The sequence below is a fragment of the Poecilia formosa genome, unplaced genomic scaffold (genome assembly GCF_000485575.1).
Source record: "Poecilia formosa unplaced genomic scaffold, Poecilia_formosa-5.1.2 Scaffold9, whole genome shotgun sequence".
NCBI classification, from domain to species: domain Eukaryota; kingdom Metazoa; phylum Chordata; class Actinopteri; order Cyprinodontiformes; family Poeciliidae; genus Poecilia; species Poecilia formosa.
Genome location: NW_006799948.1, coordinates 3,428,368 through 3,451,747, shown reverse-complemented (window position 1 = coordinate 3,451,747; position 23,380 = coordinate 3,428,368). Strand labels below are relative to the sequence as shown.

Sequence of the window (23,380 nt, the reverse complement as noted above, 5' to 3'; positions counted from 1 at the left end):
GTTTGGACGAGTAATGCCCAACAATGTGTCATTTACAACTATATGGCATGCATTGAACAACGTTATGAAAGAGTGGCTGGAAGAAAAAAAGCCATAAGAAGTCTGGTTTGCACCCTACAACCGTGGAACAATGTGTTTAGTTCAGACAAAAACTCAACTTGTTTTGTTCCTTTTTTTTTCACAATTACGTTTTGGGCTACCCCATAAAATCACTCGTATTACATTAAAGTCTGTGGCAATGTGTGACAACCTTCCAGGGATATTAGCACCTTTGCATGGGAGAAGGTAAGTGGCGCTACCCTTACCCTGTGATCTTCTGTGACCTGCGTTTCTGGTACTCCACCTCGTCCACCGTCCACACCGCCCCCTTCACGTTTTCGACGCGCACGAAGCACTTGTGAAGACTCAGGTTGTGGCGAACGGCGTTCTGCAGAGAGAGAGAGGAAAAAAAAAAAGACGAGCGCAGGTCAGGCAGGATGAGGTAAAACAAATCATATTCATTCATTTTCCATCATGAAGAAAAGGAAAAAAGAAGAAGAAGAAGGAGGCCTGGAAATTGATTTTTTTTTCTTTTACATTTTGAAGAAATTCTTAACATTCACGCACCATTGATTTAATTAGTAAAAATTGAGTGAGAGTGAATGCTCTTACAAGTCCTGCACACAGTACATATCAATCAGAGTAAGTAGGCTAAAAGGAGGTAATCAGCATAGCGAATGGCTTATGGTGGTGACAGAAGTGGTAATGCCGGCCTTGATAATGGTGATGTCAGTAACCCTTCCTGCTCCAGAAAAGCAGAGCTCTTAATGGACACATCGCTTTAAAGATGACAGTACTGAAAGAAAAAAGAAACTGTCTCCTAGAAGGCCTCGTATCATTGTGTATATATATATATTTATGTGTGCGTGTTGGAGAGAGGGTTAGACATCTAAGATGTCCAAATATTCTTCTTTCCGTTTCGCGTTTGGAATTTGCCGTCTTGAAATTAAAAACGGCAGAATTTGTGCATGAATTAAAACAAGAGGAGGAAAAAAAAAAAATAGAAGGAAAATTATATGACCACATAAGCATGATTAAAGCATGCATCGGGCCCTACAAATAATAACCCCGGCTTTAATATCCCTGTCTTTTATATTTATCATCTCCCCTTAGCTTGGTGTGTACAGCTCTTTCTGCAAAAGAAAGGGATTCAAAAAAAAAAAACCTCATAAGCAGATCTTGCATCTGACCTGAAAATCCCATGATTTGATTGATCTTAATGCCCATGGCTCTGAATATGATAATTTTAATATTAATGAGCAAATGAGCAGTTTTATTATGCATGCTATATAGTTAGAACTAATAAGCTTCTGGGTGAGAGAAAAGAGAGAGAAAGGGAAAGTGGGATAGGGTGGGGGGCAGATCCCTCTTTTGAGATGAGACGAAGCTGTGATATTAAACTACCTTTCATTTCTTTTTGCTCTCGATACTTAAAAACCCCCCCACAAAAAAACACATTCACTCTGTTAATCAAATGAGAAGCCCATCGCTGATCAGCCTGCTAATGCTTACAAAGGGAGTCGTGGAGCTGCAGATGTAAATAGATCACCTGGAGACGTTTTTAAAGTCACTGGAACAATGGAACTCGTTTTGGGGGGGAAACGACTGGTGAAACTGGTTTTAAACCAGCAGAGGCTCTGATGTTTTCCACGGCAAAAGACATACCCTGTCAAAACAGTCTTACGCAGCAAAACGTGGTGCGCTACTGTACCTAACAAACTGGAAAAGGGCGCTGATCTCTACACGTGCCCCCCAGCCCCCCCTCTCGGATTGGCGATCACACACCCGTGCGCTCATTTGCATCCCAAATCCAAATTAATTCACTTTGCTAAATCTAGTGCCGCAACACATCTTGCATGCTGATGAGCGGCTGTTGGGAGATTTTCCCTCCAGTCCTCTCTGTGCAGCCACAAAGGCTAAAAGAAAGGAAAGGGGAAAAAAAAAAACAGATGACACGGAAGGGGCCACAGGATGAAACGTTGAAGACTCTGGCTGGGCTTCCTTTATCAGCACGCAGACACACTCCTGGCTGAAAACGCGTTCTGCGGCACGCATATTTTTCACCATCTTTGTGCGGCCGGACAGGACCATAAAGTTGTAGCGACAGACATACAAATGGGGTCCTTTTGTGTAAGTAAATAAAGAGTGCTTCCCTCCATGACAGGCCTATTCTCACTTCCTGCTCCCCCCTTCCAACCTCCCTGCTTCAGTTAACCCCTCTTCTTGGAGTCAGTTTATGCATTTGTGCGCCAGAGAGCTGGTTAACGGGCAAACCAGCTGCCCTTCCTCACAATTAACCAGTGATACGCGAGAGAAGGTGGTTTCAGGACCAGGAGGAGGGGTGTATCTCTTAACAAAAGGTGCTGATGATGGAGTGGCTGCTGTATAATTAGGGCGTCAAAGCCCTCTCCTCTCTACACCGGGCCTCCGCTATTAATTGCACCAAATTAGAAAACGATACGTGGTGGGGTGAGGGGGTGGGAGGGATGATTCTTCCAGCTGTCATTTCTAAACAGAAAAGATGCTGTGGTGGAAAAATAAATAAGAGGAAAAAAGAATGGAGGAGTGCTGAGGAGTAATTCAAGCCATTTTCACGTTTTGCACTCGTAGGGAGCAAAGTGCAGAGCAGGGTTACCTTCCAAGTTGCAGCGTTGCGCCGGAAGTACGCGAACGTGCGCGTGAACCAGCTGTAGATTTCGTTAAGCGTTAGCTGCATGTCGGCGGAGTCCATGATAGCCTAAAATGACACCAAAACAACGATCACGCCGTGGCTCGGTTGAGAGTGACAAAGCCAAGAGAAGGTGGAGCAATTAACTCAAATCTAATCAGGCGAAAGTTAATTTATTTCCCACTCACCTGTCTTATGAGGGTTGCGTAAGTGAATGGTGGCCTGACATCTGCGTTCTTATAAAACTCGTAGTTTGGGGCAATCTCTGGAAAAATAAATACTGTGTCACCACCTGAAATAATTGGCAAATTTGATACCTTTAGGTGCTGAGTTTGCTCAAGGTTTCATCAAATTAATACTGGGGAGGGGGTGAGGATGGGTGGACGGGTGTGGGGAAGGGGGAGTTGGACAAAGAGGGTGGGGGGGGTTGAAAGGGAGGGCACATCAAATCAGCACTTTCCATGTCTAACAAAATGCATTTTTAATTAATCTCTCTCGTGAGAGACATTAAACAGTTATACATCCACATATGAGATCCGTGTAGTTAGTTAGGGTGAAGTTGAATAATTTATGCTTCTTCACACTAAACGCGTAAATATAAACATCAAAGACGGGTCGTTTAAAATGCAAAAGCTTAATACATGGGATGTCCTAATATAATAAATATTGTATTTTTTCCACCATTATTTGAACTTAATTAACATTCATGCAATATTTATGTGCAGAGGAAGTTCTTGTCTGTTTACATTTGGAGTGATTAAATACAGGCTTGCTTTTATAAACCTAACAGACTTCTCAAACACGCCTTTGTGATTGTGTACATCTGAGATGTGAGATGTGTGCGATTCTCGGTTTCGAACTATTAATTGCACTTAGCGTTGAGGCATGGCTGTAATTTTCCGTTTCGGCAGTAATTAAATTTTAAATTAAAACTCGGCTAAAATGAAACAAAAGTAAATTTTATTCCATTATTATGTTAAATAACTGCAGGGCCTTGCAAAAAAAAAAAAACTTTTACCGTCAAACTTTTGCACATTTTCGTCATGTTACAACCAAACATCACCTTGACCAGCTTCCCCGTCGATACTAAAGAGAAGCATCCCTGTAGCATAAAGCTGCTACCACCGTGTTTTAAATGTACTTTACAAAATTGACCAAACCAAAGTAGTAAATAATTGTGAAGTAGAAGGTTTTTATTGAGGGGTACCAGTGTAAAGAGGGTAGATTACAAATAAATGTAATTCACTGATTTTGTAGAATTTTTGATGGTTTAGAGAAAAGTGGCTGTACAAAATAGTAACTCAGAAGTGGTGACTAGAAATGAGAGAAAGAAACTTTTACAAAAAGAACGCAAACCATTCATTTTCCTGTCACTTTATAATCACACATAACTTTTATGTTAGTCAATCACATGAAATTCCAATGATATATATCGAAAGTTTTTGGATGTAACATGACAATAAGTGGGAAACTTCAAATTTTAGATTGCGCAAAAAACACATTGTAGCTACCAGTTTGATCTGAGTGAAGTGGTGCTGAGTGCAGTGCTGAGTAGTTGGTCCTACCCGACGACAAAGGCATGGAGTACTTGTCCGAGTGGCGCCTGCGCATGGCTCCCATGCTGGGGACGTTGGCTCCTCCCAGTACCGACGGCACCTGGGGCATGGCCGCCATGGGCGTGATGGGGGCTGTGGGCGTGGTGGGGGTCTGAGGTAAGTTCGGGGGCGACGTCGAGGGCAGGTTCTTCGACATGGTGACGCTCGACACCAAGTTGAGCTGCGGCGGGGCAGAAAACGAAACGCGAGTCATGACTCATGATGTGGGAAAGAGACACACACACACATGAATGTGGGAGAAAGGAGGAGGCGGAAGGCATCGTTTTGTGGTTTCCCTGACAGATTTGAGCGTCTGCGCCGCTCCTCTCTAACACAGCTGTGTTTCCACTAACAAGGCTCGTGGAGAGGAGCCAGCCCATCTCCACTAATTACAACCACCAAATTGTGTCATAAGAATTCTAATTAGAGCACGCTGTTCAAGATTATCCAACGATCAGCCTCCATGTTATCCCAGCCCCATCTCTCTTTATCTCTCTATTTATCACACTCTGCCTCTCTCGCTCCCTCCCCGGCTATCTCGCCGCACTACAAACACTCATCGTTCTTAAGGAGCGAAGAAACGAGCCCCCAAACACAGGTTATCTCTCCCTTGTGAAATGACGGGTACAAGCTTCTTGATATTGACAGATACCTTTTGGAAATCTGAACGATTTTGGCACATAAATGCCCGTTAAAAAGCACAGCTGACTAAGTATTCAGTAGCACCTTTAAAAAGGTATTCAGGTGTTTTTATTTTTATGTAGTTTTCAAAGTCTTTGAAACCTCTCATTTAATCAAAGTGTAAATACATCTAAAGTCTATAAAAAGTGCAGGAATGATATGCATGGGAGAGAAAATGGACACCCTGAACACATGACAGTGGCGGCAGAGTGCTGTGGGGTTGGGATCCTCACCTTTCACTATTTGCATCCCAATATACAAACATGTGTTCGTAATTTGACACAGTTCAACAGTTAAGAAAACATTTGCTAGGCATTAGTACCATTATATTGATTGTGAGGCTTTAGTAAAAGTTAAAAAAAATATCTCAATGTGTGCTGAAGATAAATAATAAACTAAGGCAATGACAAGTCCTCTAGGTTGTTTTCTCATGCTTAGGTTGCAAAATGCAGTATGGGATTAGGTTTAGATCTTAACTGATTAATACAATAGTGTTAAAAGTTTGAAGCAGATATAGAAAAAAAACACAACACTTCTCCATGGCCAGGTCTCACTGACTTTACTCGGCTCATTCCCACCGACAGCAACATTCCTGACTGCTTTGATGTGAGGATTTAGAGAGTTGCCTCCTGGTCAGAATATCCCACAAACCCTGAGGTCATAGAATATGGATGGCAAAAGGATTTGCTGCACATGAAAAGAGGGCATAATTCTATTAAAAGCATCGCTTGATAGCTTGGCAGTTCAAATTTACTGCCGCACCAATGCTCGCATTGACGGAACTTTAAATCAACAACTTTTTTTATTACAAAAAAGGAGAGTCTTAAAAGCCCTAACTCAAAGTGACTTCCAGCGCAGAAGGAAGTTTAGAAAGTCAAAGTTCTTTCCCATGAGAAGCAAATCCGCATGGATGGGCTAGATGGCCACTGTGGACATAAACACTCTCTTCTGTGAGTCTTTGTCTCTTCCGCCGCGCGCAGTGAGCGAGTGATGATCGCGGTAGCCGTCCGGCTTGTCCGCCGCTTCTGTACTTGCTTCCCAAATCTCATATGAGAGGCTCTAACCGACTGGAAAATTCCTCGCTGACCTTTTAGTCCCTGCGCTAATTTAGCTGGAATGGTAATGACGTCGTTACATATTCAAGCCAAATTGCCTTAATTGTGAGCCTGCGAGTGGAATGCGTCCACACTGAGATCTCCGAATTGAAGGCGACTTGAAAGATGGGAAGCAGTGTGGGAGCCAAAGGCTCTGGGAGATGGAGAGGGGGCAAAGCAAAAAAAAAAAAAAAAAAGGAGAAAGCATCCTAATAATATTACTGCTAGTGTTGAAAAATATGATAAAATGTCAAGGTAAAGAGATTCTGGCAATGGAGAGGTGTACTAATGAGCTAATTCTGTCATGGGTAAAAAGAGTTTACACTCTGTACCTGGTTTATCCGATGACAGTGCATTGTCAAAGTAGCGCAACGCAAAATAGCACAAGTGAAGTGTGGCATGCATGTGTGTTCAGCCTTCCAGAAATGGGACTCTGGAGAAGTTGAACCCACGACTCACAAGATGTTATAGAGCTGCAGATCATTTGGGTGACGTTTACATCTAGAGACTGAAATTTCTGCCCATTGATTTTGGCAAAAAAATAGGAATATTAAATTGGAAAATGTTTGCAAGCTACTTTGAAGTGTTGTCACAGTTGGATTTAGTTCTGGACTTGGACTAGGTCAGTCTACAACATCAATGTTTGATCGAAATCCAGCCTTTTGTTGTCTCAAACTGGCTTTCGTCTAATCAGAGCACTTTCTTCCAGATGGTTTTCTTTTGTTCACTCTTCTATAAGAGAAGAAAGGCAGACTTGCTATGACAGCTGTGGATCCCTGCAGCTCCTCCAAAGTCATTTAAGGCTTCTTTTCTAATTGTCCCTTCACATTTATGCACCAATAGTAGTGCCTCTTCTACATTATATCCAATTAAAACAAACTGGAATGTGTTTGAATACCTTTGCAAAGCACAAACATACATAATATCTACGCTATTTCTATTCCAACATCCCCAAAACAAATCTTTATCTTGTCAGACTTTAAAAAGTAGAGAGGTCTTAGAAAAGAAAAGAAAAAAAAAAACAAATCTAATGACTTAACTGTTCGTTTAGGAATTCTGTCTGAATTACCCCCACCATCAAATGCAATTAGCTGCTCTTTCATGTGAGCTTTATGTAATGCAATACTTCATTAGCATCATTCATTCATATTCGGGCACGGATTAGAAGCTGAAAATTCTTTATTGGACGAGCTGGCACCAAGCTGCTGGAGTTTTAAAGATGATAAAATAAAAAAAGTGCTACACAGACGGAGAGTAAAGGAAGGGGACTTGGAATAATAAAAAGGGTTTGATTTCTGGTGGAATTATGGAATAATTATGCTATCTTGTGATCGTCTACATTCTCTGATGAGAGGTGATTGGGAAAATGATTCAACTGAACGTGGGCACTTACTGAGCAGCATTAAAACGCTAACAATGTTTTGATGTCTCATATTTCAAAACTCCTAAAATTGAGAGGGTGGGAGGGGGTAGCAGTGTTTGCCAAAATGTATAATCGGGATATGAAATTCAAATATCGCTTGGATAAGACGCTTTTCATAAGCGTTCCATTTAGGAGAAAGGGGAAAAGGACCCAGACTGAAATCCCTTTTTCATTTTTCTTTTTTATTCTCCTGCGGTCAATTTTAGCTTCATGTCAACATCCTGCAGTCTCCGACACTGAGCTGTTATTTTCTGCTGTTTGTTGTCAAAATGACACATCTTCTCTCCTCTCATTCCACTTCTGAGCGCTTCTTCGGCCACCGAGCCAAACAATCATCGGCGGCCAACAGGTTGTTTTGCCCTATTATAGCTATCACAAAGAAATTACTCCCGCCGTTTTAGCCGAGGACTCCGTCGCTCCGCCATCTAATACACTCCCAAAGTCTATTGTCCTCTCACAATGCACAAAAAAGCGATAAGGAGCACGTGTAACTGTGTATTACAAATCCCATTCGCCTCCCTTTCATCTTCTGCCGCCCGCTTAAACTGTTCATTTTCGGCGATCGGAGGCGAGCGTGTTTACGGGAGGCAGAGCAATATGCACTCACTGGTTTGGGAGATGACTTGGGCTCTGAGGGCCGCATGTGCAAGTGGGTCATCATCGCCTGAAGACGCTCACGTTCTTTAGAAAGCTGTTAAGAAAGAAGGAGAGGAGAGAGTGCATTAGGGTGGATTAAAGAGGAAAGGAAAGAAGGAGGAAAGGAGGGAAGGAAGGGGAGAACAGAGCCAGGTCAGGCAAAACAAATAGCATTTCATCTTTTTGTCAATATCCGAATTTAGGTCAGCGAAGGCTTTGACAGTAACAAGGTGGTTGGCTCATAAATTAGGTGGTCCTGAGCGTCTGCTCAAAGTCCTGTGGACACAGTTAGGGGGATGGAGCGCAGCCAGCAGCTGCCGAGAGGTGAAGGGGTCTCCCAAACAGGGTGCCAGGCGGCCCCGCCTCCCCGGTCCAGTTAGTGGCCCCAGCCGGTGCTCATCATCAATCTAATTCACCTGGAGTGACAGGGACCGGACCTTGTGAAAGGCGGAAAACCTCCCGCCCCTTAATGACACACACACACGCACACAGAGCTGGGCCTCATTACAAGTGATGGGTCTGGTGGTGAAAAGAAACAGAGATGATGGGGCTACAGAGTGGAGGAGCAAAAGAGAACAAGACCGACAATGTAATCACGCTGGGAGGGGAACATTTTCCAACAAAGACATTTCAAACTGAGTGAAAGTTCTTTAGTTTGATGACTTTCAAGGACTGTGGCGAAGCAGAAAATTGAGTGACCAAAGTGCTCAACATATGTTCTTAAAATCTTAGAGATTAATTCAAATTCTGATGAACTAGAAGAGTCCAGGATGTCTTATTACATGCCCTACATTATGTTATATTGTCAAAAAGCAGTTGGACACAATACTGTACCAACAATCGTGCCACCGGTGATTCTACAAAATCAACTACTTCTTGCTTTTCATGGAATAAAACATTTACGGTAAAGGCGATTTTTTTTTTCCAACTTTTTGCGTGACATTGCAGTAACTGCAATAAAATGAGAATTTATTTGACTTTTTTTTAAATTATTATTATTATTATTAGACATCTTTGCCAAGGGTGCCGAAACATTTGTTCGCCCCGTCTTTATTTGTTTCTAAAGGCAGAGCGGCGCTCGTCTGCAGTGCTGAGTAATAATGTCACTCAATCAGCGCTCTCATTATCTATCCAACATGACTTCTTAATAAGGTCACGCTCCACCTACTGAAAATAGTTCCCTCCTTTTGAGCTTTCTTCAGGTGCAAAGTGCAGTTAATTAACACAGCAGACTGGGAGAGATGCGCTCGCTATTAATTGGAAAGAAAAAGAAGGAGGAAGAAAAAAAAAAAACGGAAGCAGCAGAGAAAATAAAGCATGGGCTTAATTCAATTAAAACAGCCATAATGGCTTTCGTTGTAAGGCCCGAGGATTCCTTTGTTTAGTGGCTTTGTTGAATTCAGCAGGTCCTGCTTGTCTGGAAGTATTAAGCAAACCACAATGCGGCCTTTTCTCCTACTTGTGCAAGTTTCACAAAATAAAGTTTTGACTGCTGGAGTTATGGCTACACTAATGTAAAAAAAAAAAAAAATACAACCGTTTGAATTTACTCCATTAAGACATTATTACTGGCTTAAAAAAAAAAAATTAAGAAACTTACCTGTATTTCAAGTTGCTGTACGACTTGCATCTGGACTCTACACTGGGCTGTGCTTCTGTCATCGAGGGCGTGCTCACTGTTTAGGTGCCTGAAAGGACAAAGAGACAGCCAAATTGTAATTTCACACTGATATATATAAAAAAAAAGATTGTACAGATGTTCGGATGTTTGCGGTTTATTTGGGTATTGCCCTGTATTTTACTTTCGTCCATCAGATATTCAACTCTGACCAGCAAGAAACATATCCCCACACATGCTTCTGCCTCCACCGTGTTTCACAGTTATAATATATTCAGGGAGGCATGTACTTTCAGTTTTCCACCACACATTGTTTGCAGTCATCTCATATAGCTTTCGGGATGTTGTTTTGAAACCTAATCTTGCTTTCGTAATGCTGTTAGTTCACAATTACACAAATTAAGTGACCTCTGAAACATATTGCATGGGCAGGATTTTAATTAGGAGTATAAAAATAAAAGGAGGTAAAAAAAAATTAAATACATCATGCTTTTCCCAAGTTTTTATTTAAAACAACATCTTTGAAAACCTTTCTTTCCACCTTGCACCACTGAAGGTTTTGGTCGAAACCTGAAAAAATGTTCAAGGGGTTTGCTGTATTTTTTAAAGGTTTCACGTGGCACAGCTGCGAGAACTCTGGTTTACCTAGACGAAAATTGTGGTGGATTATAATTACAGTATCAACTTTTGTTTTTATGATAATTTCCATACAGCGACAATTACCTATAGGATCCCAGTTGGAACCCATTGTTCCTATTTGAAATGAAGTAATTAGCAGTAATATGGATGGTGTGAGGCACCATTTTTAACATGACAATAGGTCTGTGCCAGTTTAGGTGATGGTGGTGGTAGAACGGGCTTGGGGGGGCTTCAGTGACACCCTGAGAGCTGCTTTCTTCTAAGAATAAAACGTGCTGGCCCAGCAGAATGGTTTTGTCCCCCTAATTTATTGAAAACAATACACACAATTTAACACGGGCAACATTTGACACACAAAGGCGGCTCTTCACTTGAAGGTGCATTATCGTGCCACAGACATATTAAACGTATCTGGTGTGTTCGCCTCATTAGAAGGAAAAAAGGTGGCCAGACAGCCATAACAGTCAATGAAGGTTTTTGTCTCGATTGGATTTCATCTGTAGGACACACACACACACACACACACACACACACACACACACACACAAAAAAAAAATCTCAACCATTAAGATAGACCTCTATTCCAGACACACGTACGCGGTAGCGCAAATATGTGGTGAAAAAAGGGTTCCTAAAGTGTTGTGATGCTGGGTAATGAGCCTCTATCTAAATGATCATTGGAGACAAACTCACAAAGCAAAGCTTTGAGGAGACATGCTTATGAAATGCCAGAGCTGCCACTTTATCTGCAGTAATTATAGGTTAGCTTGCAGACCCTTCAATGATCATTTACAGCACAGCCTCCAGTGCATTAGAGGGAGTACAAAATCTCTTCCTCTCTGGCGTTCGCTTTATCTGAAAACACACGCTTGCTTATATTATCGCAAACACACACTTCCAGCACATATTCTTCTCTGCTCCCTCACCACCCACCCCCCCACGCAACCACATCTCTTCTTGTTTATCTGCAAAGCGCAAAAAAAAACAAGACAACTCATTGAGCTGCTTTCTCTTGGCCTGTCAATCAGAAGCCGAGCAGAACATTTGTAATCACAATAGTCCTGTACCTTTCAATTAACACCGAACACGCTTAAAAACCGTTTCATCTCGTCCCTGCCTTTGCTTCGCCTAACCATTTCAGGTTTTAATGCTCTGAAATGTTTCATTATAAATCAAGAATGAGGTGGTATAAAAAAAATAAATAAAAAAAAATACAAGCAGAGGTAGGGAGAGAAGTGCATGAGGGACAGGACTGGTGGATTTCCACCAGCTCTGTGCCTAATTGCTGTTTCAGAACACGCATGCAAAAAAAAAAAGGGCGCGGGGGGGTTGGGGGGCATTTCATTAATCATTTAATCACGTCCCTCGCAGGATGAGGGAACTAATGTTGCAAATACCCTTTTCATTTCACTGCCCATAATGCTATCTTATGCACTTGATGTATGGTGTGTGTCATGAATTACAGCTGCTTCAAAAGCACAGAGATGGCTGCTCGCTGTCCCTGAAGATACCTCATTACAAAACAAGGAGAAAAAAAAAGAGAAAAAAAAAAAAAGATGTGCAAAAATCTTTATCGAGTCTACATCTCATCTGCGAGCAGCTACGTTTCAGTTAAGCGTGCACGCGTTTGTGTGCGCGAGGCCTCACGGCGGTCCTGCAGACAGTTAGGGCTTCGTACATTCAATTTCACTGCTGGCCAGTTAGCAAGGCGATTACAGGAAGATTACAACGTGCGTTTATAAAATATTCAAATGGCAGCATGTTCTGCTGAGCATTAATAATGCCAAACAAAGACAGAAATGAAGGAGAAGGGGGTGGGCAGACACACAGGACAGGAAGAAAAGAACATGACAAAAGAAAATCTAAGGTAGTGAAATAAAGAAGAAGAAGAAGAAGAAGAAGAAGAAGAAGAAGAAGAAGAAGAAGAAGAAGAAGAAGAAGAAGAAGAAGAAGAAGAAGAAGAAGAAGATTCCCTTAGGTTTCTAACCTGTCTGAACAACATAAATGATTTTAATCACCATCTTTCACCTGGTTTTATTATTTACTCTTTTTTTATTATTAACAACTGTGCCAACTGTGGTGTTCAGCTCCTTTATTATGATGGCCTTAAGTAACCTCACCTTGATAATGGTGATTATAAACAATTTTAGGATTTTAAGCAATGATTTCAAAAGAAAACAAGAAAGAAGGGAAACAAATATTTCTAAAAGAAAAAAAAGAAAAAGAAAAAAATCTGAAAAGTGTGGTGTGCTTTTTTTAAATAGCCCACTTTACTCCAAAAATAAACCACCTCTTTATTTGCCTTACTTATTGCCTAATGTGAAAAAGCAATATCCTTTAATAAGCCACGTATTTGAGATAGTTGCAGCTAAAAATAAATAGCAAGAAGTAAAACATTTATTCTAACAATGAAGAAAACAAGACGTTCCCCCCCCCATCATCAGGCATGAATAATGGAAAACTGGAGAGAAAAGATGGACAAGGCAGAGACTTCTGAACACATGACACTAAATATTCAAACAAAAAGATGTAAAAATAGACACTGAGGGAGAAACAGCTGTTGTTTTTAAACCCTAGAAACGATCCCATGTTTTATTAGGACCTGCAGTTTGTCTTAAAGAGAACAGAACAAAAGATTTTGAAGGATTTTTTTCCTCCCGTAGCTGAACACATGAATATGTATAGCCATCAATGTCCACTAAGGGCCCAATAATAAATCTATTCAAGCCAGTATATATGGACTGTACACTTGTGCTAATTGTTTGTGTGTATCATCAGGGACTACAAAGGCCCAGAAGAGAAAGTTGAGCTGTCTGTACACGACACACGAACACCGATTCAGCAGCACACTTCTAAATAAGTGAATTAAAACAAAGCATGTTTACACGCAGTCTCTTTCATGGAGGCTGTCACCATTAGGTGGTGGTGCCCTGCCTTTTAAAGGTCTTGGTAGGATGGAGCAAAGCTTCACCATGTAGTGGCTGGGAAAACCCACTAGAGCCTCAACAATGTGCATATGCGTACATTATATAAAGACAAAGACATTTGGCTGCTGCCTTGTGGGTTTAATTAGTAGCGGGTTACAAACACCAGCGTTCAGGTTAGCGGCTGAGCTTGCCATTTTAACACAGAGCCTGGCTTGCTGCCACTAATAAGGAGAGCAGAACGGTGACAGAACACTGGCAGAGCTGGTTGGGGGGTTGCTACTATCGGTTTGTGTAAAGGTGGAAATATAACCTATGAGAAGTAGCATTATTGTATATATAAAATGCCTTCAGAAATGTATGAGTGCCTTTCACAAATGCTTCATTTGCCTTGAACTTTTTCCCATTTGTCATAATACAAGAGGTGCACACTGCAAAAAAAACAAAAAACAAAACAGAAAACAAAAACAAAATCTCACCAAGTAGTTTTGGTCTAGTTTCTAGAGGAAATATCTTAGTAAATTTGAAAAAAGACAAAACTAGCTTACAAGTACCTTCTCAGTTACAAGTAACTTCAATTATCTGCCAATGGAAGTGGCAGTTGTTTTTTTTTAATTATAGACTTAATAAATCTTGTTGAAAAGTTACTTTTAAGTAAGTTTTTTTTTCCAAGCGTAATAAGATACTTGCACTAGAAACTAGACTGATAATAACCAAGACTTTGTGTTTTTGCAGTGCAAATAAGAAAAAAAATAAGAATTTGATGGCAATATTATTAATGAAAACAGCTGTGAAAATAGAATTTGTGTTAAATCCACATGTTCCTCAATTGTTTCCTTTTATCTGTACATCAGACACTGTGACTTTCAGCATCTTGGAAACAATAATGTGTTGATGAGTATTGCAGCAGGGAGGCAGCAAACAATTATTGCATTTTGCATTAATATATCTTTGATATATTAATGTTATTTTATTGGTAAATACCAACAGGTATAGGGAGGCTTGTCAGATGGTGAGAGATATGGATGAAGGTATTAGCAGTGAAAGACTTGAGACTGGACTCTATAAGTTCACCTTTTAGTTGTCAAGCAATCTTGGAAAACCATTTATGATTTTGGTATCAATTCCCACATTATCAAGCTGATCTTTTTAACTATAATTTTGTTTCATTTTATTTTCTCCAAAGGCTGCTTGAAAAAAAAAAAAAAAAAAAAAAGCCTTCCACCCAACCTCAATGCCTTGTAGTGTCTCAGCCCTCTTTGTCGTGTAACTAACATAAATACGCCCGCAAACCAAAACACCCAGTCACTCAAGAAACAATTCCCACAGATATTATTTCATTTTGAACTTCACAGAGCTAATTCAGGGTGCCATGCCACCTTGCGGCTACATTTTCCAGGTGAGAACACTTTAAAGAGCGCCGAGGAGCCGCTAAATGCTGATCTTGACAAGTTTCTTCATGCAACAAAACAATAGATGACTAAACGTGTCACTGCTGCTGAGCCGAGCTCCTGCAGCGAGCTACGAGGCGGCAGCTTGACTTGGGTCTCTCCCCAACCCCTTCCCAACAAACGTGGCCCCCTCCTTCCACTGAAGTACCAACATCTAAGCTGTCATCTAAATCTGACATCCGCTTTATGTAACCCCGTTTAAACCGCGCCCGTGTGTGTGCGCGTGCGGATGCATCGGTGTGTGTGTGTGTAGTCAAATGGCATCTCCTGAAACATGAAAGGACTCCCTCTGACACCTACAATGACTGCTCCAAGGCACGGCACAGAGCAGCCATCTTTGTTCTAATGATGAGCCTGCCTTCTTTGTTGCCGTCTGTTTTCTTGCGCTGGCTGGGTTACCCGTACAGTTTTGTGTGCGGGACTCAGCCAAGACAGAAATTCCGTAACAGGCGATGTTCTGGAAAATGTTCTTACAAAACTGTCTGCCAATCTGCGCACCTGTTTTTCACTTTGAAATCCAACTGTTTTCTCTCCACCTGCCTGTCTGACTCCTCTGGTTTTGACTTTACAAGCACGCATCGTTTCACAGAAGCTTACCAGCTTACTGTATCCGGCACATGTGTGCAGCTTTTACAGTGCGCCTCCAAGCCTGACTGAAGTGACCAGCTAATCTACCTACCCGCAGTATCCTTAAAGCACACAGACTAGTGAGTGTTTGTGTGCGAACAGAGCATACGGTACCAAAAAGAAATAAAGTGATGTCTTCCATTAAGCAAGTGTGCTTAGGTGATTGGATGTGATTCCAGAAAACCTGCTAATCCCCTGCAGTCTTGCTGGATCACAGGTTCATCCCTTACCAAAGCTGCAAGGCAAACTGCTTCACCCGGACTACATCATGCGTAGTCCTGTAGCATGTGCGCCACAATCCGGTGTTTGGTAAGAATGGCTTTTGAAAGTCTAAGTATTCACAAACCATTTCACTTTTCACATTTTGTCAATATGCCCGTTAACTTATTTTAGTTAGATGTGATGTGACAGACCGAGATCATTCGTTTTGAAGTGAAGGAAGATACGTAGAGACCTGCGCTGCAGTTTGTAGTAAGCCGAATGTGTTCTGGTTACATATGACTGACGTACAGCTTTTCAGCACAAACACAAAACACTGTGTGGTGGAAAACTAACACATTGCATCCCAAACATGGTGGGAGTGTCACAATTTCTTTTCACATAGACAGGAAAGCTATCCAGAGTTAAAAATAAAGAACAATCGTCCAAGGGAACATGTTAGAAGAAGTGAAACACTTGGAAGTTTGGTGAAGTACAACCCTGAATATACCAGACAGGGTATATTCAGGGTTGAATATACCCTGGTTGTAATTCACCCTGGTATATTCAGGGTGAAGTACAACCCTGAATATACCAGACACACCAAAAAGAAGCAACCAGAGCAGCGATGGAATAGTTTAGGGAAACACGTTGCACATGTTGAAGTGACCCAAATATTTTAATTTCCAATACTTGTCCGTAAAAACGTTTTAAATGCACACATTTTATTCCACTCTACAACTACGCCCAGCTTTGTTTTAGTCTACCACATAAAATGACAATGTGGCTCCGACACGACAGAATGCAAAGATTCTCTGTATATTAATTCTGACATGTACGTCTCGCATTTTCCAAAGAATATAAGCAAACACTTCCCTTTGCTGCGGCAGTGACGTCTACTCGTGTCCATTATATTGCAGTCCGCTGCTGTCAATTACAACTCTTTTAACTTTGTTATTTGCTCCGACAGCGTGTGAAAACGGAGCCTAATCTGCTGCCCGCCAGTGTCTTTGAAAGACTTGAAAACGCTGTTTATTGGAATCATTTCAATCCACAGATAACTCCTCCTGGCAGTAATTCAGAAGATGCTGTAGCATTAGCGAAAGCTTGACCCAAATCCTACATTCTAGTTTTCTTTTTCTTTCTTTCTGTCTTTTTTTTTCGTACGCGTTTGTCTCCTAGCTTTTCCGCACCTTATTACAGTCAATACTGCAGAGAATTGCATGACTGGGAAAATAAGTGGATACATTGTCCTGATTTGGGGGAGTTTATGAGAATTCACATGGACATTTACAGCCCATGAAAAACACTCGCCAGATCGTTATTTCACAGTTAATTACAAATCTAATTAGAATATTCAAATTAAAGCTTTCCCTTTCTTTTCTTCTCTGTGTGAGAGCGGGGAGTCAGGGATACAGGGAGGGAGAGAGGCTCTCGGTGAGTGGCAATGTGATAACCTGTAATCGGCAGCGCTGCAAACACCTTCTTCCTTTGATGTCCCCCCACTAACATCCTGGCAACAAAGCCGGCCAATTACAAATGAGCTAATTAACTAAATTGTTGATGGAGCATGAAGAGTTCATTTGCTCCAGCGCCTGCACCATGACAACAGTGAATGGGGGCCCTTTGTTGTCGAGGTAAGTGTGCGGCCGTGCGAGCTGCCATTAGCTTTTGACGTTTTTTTTTTTTTTTTTCTTTTTCTCACAAACCTATCAGGTCCCTCCACGCTGCGCAGAAAATTTGTTATGGATCAGAGTTGGTTTGAGTCATGCTTTGGAGGAGCAGAACCCTGTCAGCTAGCTGTCTAGAGGTCAGAATGTGTCCTGTAGAAAGACAGGAAGGGTTTAAGAGTAAGGCCACTGAGAGAGTGGGAAACAAAAGGGACAGCTTCGATGTGCGTCACTAAAAATACAACCTGGCAACATCAATTTAACTGATTTTTTTTTTTTTTTCCAACTTTTGTCACATTACAACCAGAATCTTCAATGTGTTACATTGGGATGATCTGGGATGTCCAAATGTGGCTCTTTGTAATGATTTTGCACCTGGTATCAATTTGACTCACCAAATCAGACAGAAACAACAAGTATTGAGGCTCATCTGATTTCCAGATCTGTCTTACAAAAGCCCAATAAGACACATTAAGGTGTTTTGTTGGTCTTTAGGTTGCAATGTGGCAAATTGTTGAAAAGTGGGAGTATTTTCTCGACTTCTAATCGAGAAAAATGAGAAGAGATTGCAGCTTGTTGTCGGAGAATAAGTTCTTACTTCAAAAACTGTCCAAAGTCCTCGCACATGTTTTCACAGCCGGGCCACTTGCACACGCCATGACCGTACAGGGGGTGGGTTCCTCCACTTTCTTCGTGAAGTGAGCTGGAGGCAGATCAAACAGGAGAGAGAAATGGAGCAATGTAGGCATAAGAAGTGAAATTATTCAGCTTTTCAAAGTTTTTTTCTTTTTAACCGAGACAGAAGAAATTACTCATGACAGCAAAAAAAAAAGAAAAAAAAAGGTTAGAAGCAAGTCACATCCTAGATCTTCCTGCATGAACTCATAGACAGTGGTGACTTATGTGTGAAGAACACTCCATCCCTCCCACCCCCCATGGAAATCCAGAATGAGTTGGAACCGCAGCCAACGCTCCATCTTGTAAATCCATTATCGGGGGAAGAGGGGGGGAAGCAGGCTTTCGAGTAAACATTAAAAATCCAGACAGCCATATAATTTTCATCAGGAGATTAATACACTGTGTAACTTATGTTCTTTGAGGACAAGGGTGTTCTGGCGTTTTTCAAATGGCACCCAAATAAGTTACGACCCTGCCTAGACAGCACATCCTATTAAAGATGACAGTTTAACCTTTAGGCTTGGCACTGGTGTGCGAGTGTGCTCATGGAAACGCGAGGGAGAGTGTGCGGACAGGTTGTGCCTGTGCATGTGTGTGGTCGAAAGCCCTGGCAGAACTCACGCCGTGTTTTTACAAAGGGGCTTCCCCCACATCGATCCGTGGCGTGTTAGTAAGCAGCACTCCTGACAATACTCCTTGTTCGATCATTGCGAGGCACCACAAACTCCCTCGGGACGCAAGCAGATGTTCTCCTTTCTTCCTTGTCTTCTCATTCACTTTCTCTCTCTTCTTTTTTTTCCTTTCCTCCTCCCAGCCTACTTTTAGTGGGACTGCAGAGATAGCATCTACTTTAAACCAATTACACAGCACTTCCACCTCTATTGCAAGTCTCCACCAAGCATCCACACACACACACACACACACACACACACACACACACACACACACACACACACACACACACACACACACACACACACACACGCGCACACACACACATCTCCATCCTTAGTCCTTATTATAATATCGCCCAAGAAAAGCCTTTGAATAATGCATGGCCCAGATAGGCAGATATGTGAACAGCCAGTGTTTCGGTGCTGGGTGCATTTATAAAAGACGCCATCACAAGGATAAACATCCTAGAAACGCCACTCAAGGCATCACATATTCTGTTTACATGACAAGCAAGCAAGGAAGGTAATTTTCAAAAGAGGAAAAAAAGAGAGACAAAGCACTAAATACTTAATGTACAAGGGGGTTACCTTGTCTTGTCTGCCAGAGAGGTTTGTTATAAGTGTAAGTGTGCCTGCCTGGATGGCTTCTACTCCCCACGTTTGATATGTGTGTGCAAGCTAAGTTTGTTCAGAAGCTCCCCTGGGAAAAAGATACTTTTATTTATGTCTTTTGTGCTTGAATATCAGTGAGAGACACTAATAAACCATTGAATAAATAAACAAAACATCTTGTTTTCCCCCCTGAGTTTCAGCACAACATCAAGCGGCTTGTTGTGCTCCGCTGTTATCTCTAAAAGGCAGCCTGATGGCTTCTTTCCTCTACCTCTCGCGCTCCCGTTCCCGTTCCCGCTCTCGTCTGTGGTTGAGGATTGGCGACTGTCCGTTGGTGATGGCGTGGTGCGAGATGGGCGGCGATGCTTTGGCAGGATTGGAGGAGGAGGTAGTTGAAGTGGAGTTGTTGGTGGAGAGGTCCAAGCCGCTGCTGACCACGCCGGTCCCGGTGTTGACGCTGCCGATGCCGCCGCCGCCGCTGTGTTTGATGCCGTTGTCCTCCATGGCGTGGCCACCGCCGCCGCCGCCACCGACTCCGGTCACATCCTTCCACAGCTGCTGGAGTTCAGCGGGGCTCAAGCCACCTGTAGACACCCAAGAGGAAGGAGAAAGTTGGAGTAAGTGGTGAGTGTGCTGAAAACTCTAACTTTGAAGAAGGTTGATGACGCTGCTGAAAAGCTCTAAACCACTCTAATCTTTCTGCAGAGTCAGGTATTGACTTTATCTGGGAAACGGCTCACCTGTGTAAAAACAGAAACATTGAATACACAGAATAGTTGCCAGTTCCACCTTGAGGAAAACAGGGTTTTCTATTTTAGTGTGGAAACTCGCTACTCCAAATTCATTTCTGTGATCTCGTCAAACACTTTCCTGCCTGTTGTTTTCCCGTCTCCGCCATTTCAATGGTAAACAACAAACAGGAGTGTTTACTTGCTCCGGCTGGAAGAAAATTCAGTCTGTTCGCCACTCTCCCTCTGTGTTTGTGCTTTTTATTCATCTCAACGGAGGTGGTAAACAACAACAACAACAACAACAAGGACTGACAGAAGGGGGAGCGTGGGGGGAATAAAAACAAAGATGGAAAACAGCAAACACAAACACTTGCAGAGCTAAAAGAGAGAGACAGAGGTAGACAAAGAGAGCAATAAAGACAAGGAGGAAGAATGGACGACTAAACAAAACATTCATGTGCAGAGTTAAGGACAAATTGGATGGTAGGGGAGCATACCAATGAGAGGCAGGCAGACAGACACACTTAAAGATAACGCAACAGGATTACATGTGCATACCAATGACAACAACTAAGACAAGAGAGAGAGACACAGAAGACGGAAAGACGGCAATTGTACTTGCAAACAAATAATAGGAAGTCATGTGCTCCGAATGGATGCAGCAGCCTTACCTGGTGGGGGCAGGGTCTGTCCGGGCAGGGCGGCCTGGCCTGGAGCGGGCCCGGGCAGCGAGAGCAGGCCCTGCCGCTGCATGTTAAGCAGGTGCTGCTGCTGCTGGAGCTGCTGCATCTGCAGGAGCTGCTGCTGGAAGACGAGCTGCTGGGCGGCCAGCTGCTGCTGCTGCTGCTGCTGCTGCTGTTGCTATAGAGAGGAGGAGGAGGTGGAGGAGGAGAAGGAGGAGGAGGAGGGCGAGGAGCAAGAGGGGAGCATGGAAGAAGAGGAGGGAGTGAAAATTACAGAGGAATTAACAGCTGAGAGAGCAGAAGACATTGGCTCGCCCGTTTGGAGAAATCTCCTTTGCCTTTTCCGTGACCTTAGCTATGCCTCTTTGCTTCTTCCTCGGCAGGTTCCTCGCTCTCCGTCTGCTCGCACTTAAGTCTTCCCTCCTGGTTTTTGGGCTGTACCAAAGTGTTGTTATCTCCTCACAAAAGTGAGGCTGTCAGTGTGTGTAGCTTCTGATTGTGCATGATACTAAGCCTCTGGTATAATCCTTTCCCCACCATCCTCGATAGTTAATTGTCTCGCCTTCACTGATGCTCTGCTACAGCTTATTTGACCAGAGGGAACAGAAAGAATGAGAGGTTTACAGGCTTCACATGCGTTTGTATGCACGGTCTCAAGCGCACATGTAGCATTCCACCACTGCTCCCAAACCCCCTGTACTCGAGTCTCCTCAGTAAGCTGTTTATCGCCAAGCCAGACTGTGGTGACACACAAAGCAAGATGGAATGTATCAAACTTGAAATTGGCATGCAAAAGTATTCAAACCGCTTGAGCTTTTTCTTTTTTTTTTTTTTTTAAACAATTAAAGGTTAGATAAGGATGGATTCACACTGCTTTAATCCAACTCTAGTTTGCTTGCCCAGAACATCCGGTTCATTTGCAGAGATGTGAAAGTGAATTTGAACTCTGATATGCCTACACATCAGAGTTCGAAGTGAACTCTGGTGGAGTTTAGATCGACGTGAACTCTGGTGCAGTTTGAATGGATGTATGAATGCCAAGCAGACCAGAGACCACTCCAAAAGCAGGAAGTGGATTACGGTGTCTCACTGTTATGGGAGAATTGGTTAGTGATCTTTTGCCAAGGTCAAAGGCCAACCCTTCCACTTGTTAAAAACTGACACTTCTCCATTTTTGTATGCATATTGTGAAGAAGAAATTTGAGCTCAGTGTCTTCTTGAAGGGTCTTTAGTGGTTTTTGGTGCAGCATCACCACAGGTGAAGGAGTAAACAGGTTGGTCATCATCGCTTTCTTCCTGCCGCTCTTCCATAACGGCTAAATTTGGAGTGAATGACTTAAAGTTTTCCCACCTAAGCTGAGGATCACTGCAGCTCCTCCAGAATTACCACAGGCCTCCTGGCTGGCTCTCTCATTACTGCTCTCTTTGTCAGCCGAGGTGAACGGACACGTACCAGTAGGTTTTGCCGTTTCGAAACATTCAGATGATTGACTGAACGGTGCATAGGAGAGGCACAACTTGAGATGCACTCACTGGAAAACAGGCTGCATAATGGACTGACGGAGGGAGGCAGTTTGCTCCCTTGCCTTGCAACCTTCCGGCGTGCCTCCAGAGAAATAAAGGGGCAATTTCTATTCCATATTTGACGGCAAGGCCACTGAAAAACTCTATTCTCAAATCCAAACAGAAACAAAGCCGCCGGGAGGTCGGTTGCGACTTCCTGTTGGGGGCAGCATAATGGGCTGATCGAGGAGACACCGAGAGGTGCATCACAGAGGCAAAGAAAAAGAAAGGGTGTGTGTGTGTTTAGGTGGTGCATTCTTTCTTTCATATCAATTTAAATACTTCCACTGTTTTCTGGAGGTGGCCCTGCACGGATTCACAAGGTTCAGCATCAACAGTCTTATGCAAATATGCTTGAGGTGTCTCGCTTGTCGTCCGTAAGAGGAACGAGACAGCGCCGTGTCTGTCGACCTGCTGCACCTCAGTGAGATTTATGAGAGTCAAACACTGTAACTTTGATGTCGTTGAGGTGTTTGTACACCCAGAGAAAAAAGTTAATTAACAGTTTGAATTTTGTTATTGTTCAGACATCGCTCGCCACTCTTCTTTAACACACACTTGAATAGCAGGCATGCTATGTTATGATTAAATCACCATGCAGCTGTCAGTTTCTCCTGAAAGGGAACAGGAAGTATACATTTTTGGTTTTGGCTGATGAGAAGGAGCTCGAAAGTGGAACTCCATCCATGGAAATTAGACATACAGTTGTTTCCCTGTGTGTGTTTGTCTTTGTATCTCCTGCGCGTCTTTAAATTCTTGTGCATGGAAATCAGGCGTGATGTTGCATCTACCTCTTTAGCCTGCTTGCCGGGATGCTGTTGCTGGAGAAGCTGCAGATGAAGCTGCTCCTGCTGTTTCTTATAAAACTCCTGCAGGTGTTGCTGTAGACATAAACATCCACAGAAAGACAAAGAACAAAGAGAAGATGCACTGAATACAATTTTTCACCAACTCTTCATCTCCAAATGATAAAAAAGACAACCCGACTAGAAAAAGGTCAATTTCTGAAAAAAAGGGGCCTTTTTTCCGACCGTATCTTATTATTATTATTATTATGTTTTATTAACATTAACGTGATGTGTGGATGCTGTTACTAAGTGAAAATGACTCAGTGTTGGTAAGGTGTTTGAAAAAGAACACAGAGAAAGCACAACAGGTATAGTTCAGAGCCTATTA

General features: G+C 42.5%; 1 protein-coding gene across 8 annotated transcripts in view; it reads right to left on the bottom strand.

Moving 5' to 3' along the window:
* Positions 1-23,380, bottom strand: part of foxp2 (forkhead box P2) — a 110,282-nt gene that overhangs the window by 7,461 nt on the left and 79,441 nt on the right. For 6 of the 8 annotated variants that reach the window (XM_016664184.1, XM_007578723.2, XM_016664197.1 and 3 more), the window contains 10 exons: positions 22,996-23,085; positions 20,630-20,819; positions 19,499-19,811; positions 17,862-17,966; positions 9,737-9,824; positions 8,108-8,191; positions 4,273-4,483; positions 2,896-2,999; positions 2,675-2,776; positions 306-427 (listed from right to left, as the gene is read on the bottom strand). In XM_016664184.1, the coding sequence (XP_016519670.1) occupies positions 306-427; positions 2,675-2,776; positions 2,896-2,999; positions 4,273-4,483; positions 8,108-8,191; positions 9,737-9,824; positions 17,862-17,966; positions 19,499-19,811; positions 20,630-20,819; positions 22,996-23,085 (1,409 nt within the window). The remainder of the gene's footprint in view (positions 1-305; positions 428-2,674; positions 2,777-2,895; positions 3,000-4,272; positions 4,484-8,107; positions 8,192-9,736; positions 9,825-17,861; positions 17,967-19,498; positions 19,812-20,629; positions 20,820-22,995; positions 23,086-23,380) is intronic. The other 2 variants (XM_007578715.2, XM_016664183.1) reach the window with 1 other exon arrangement.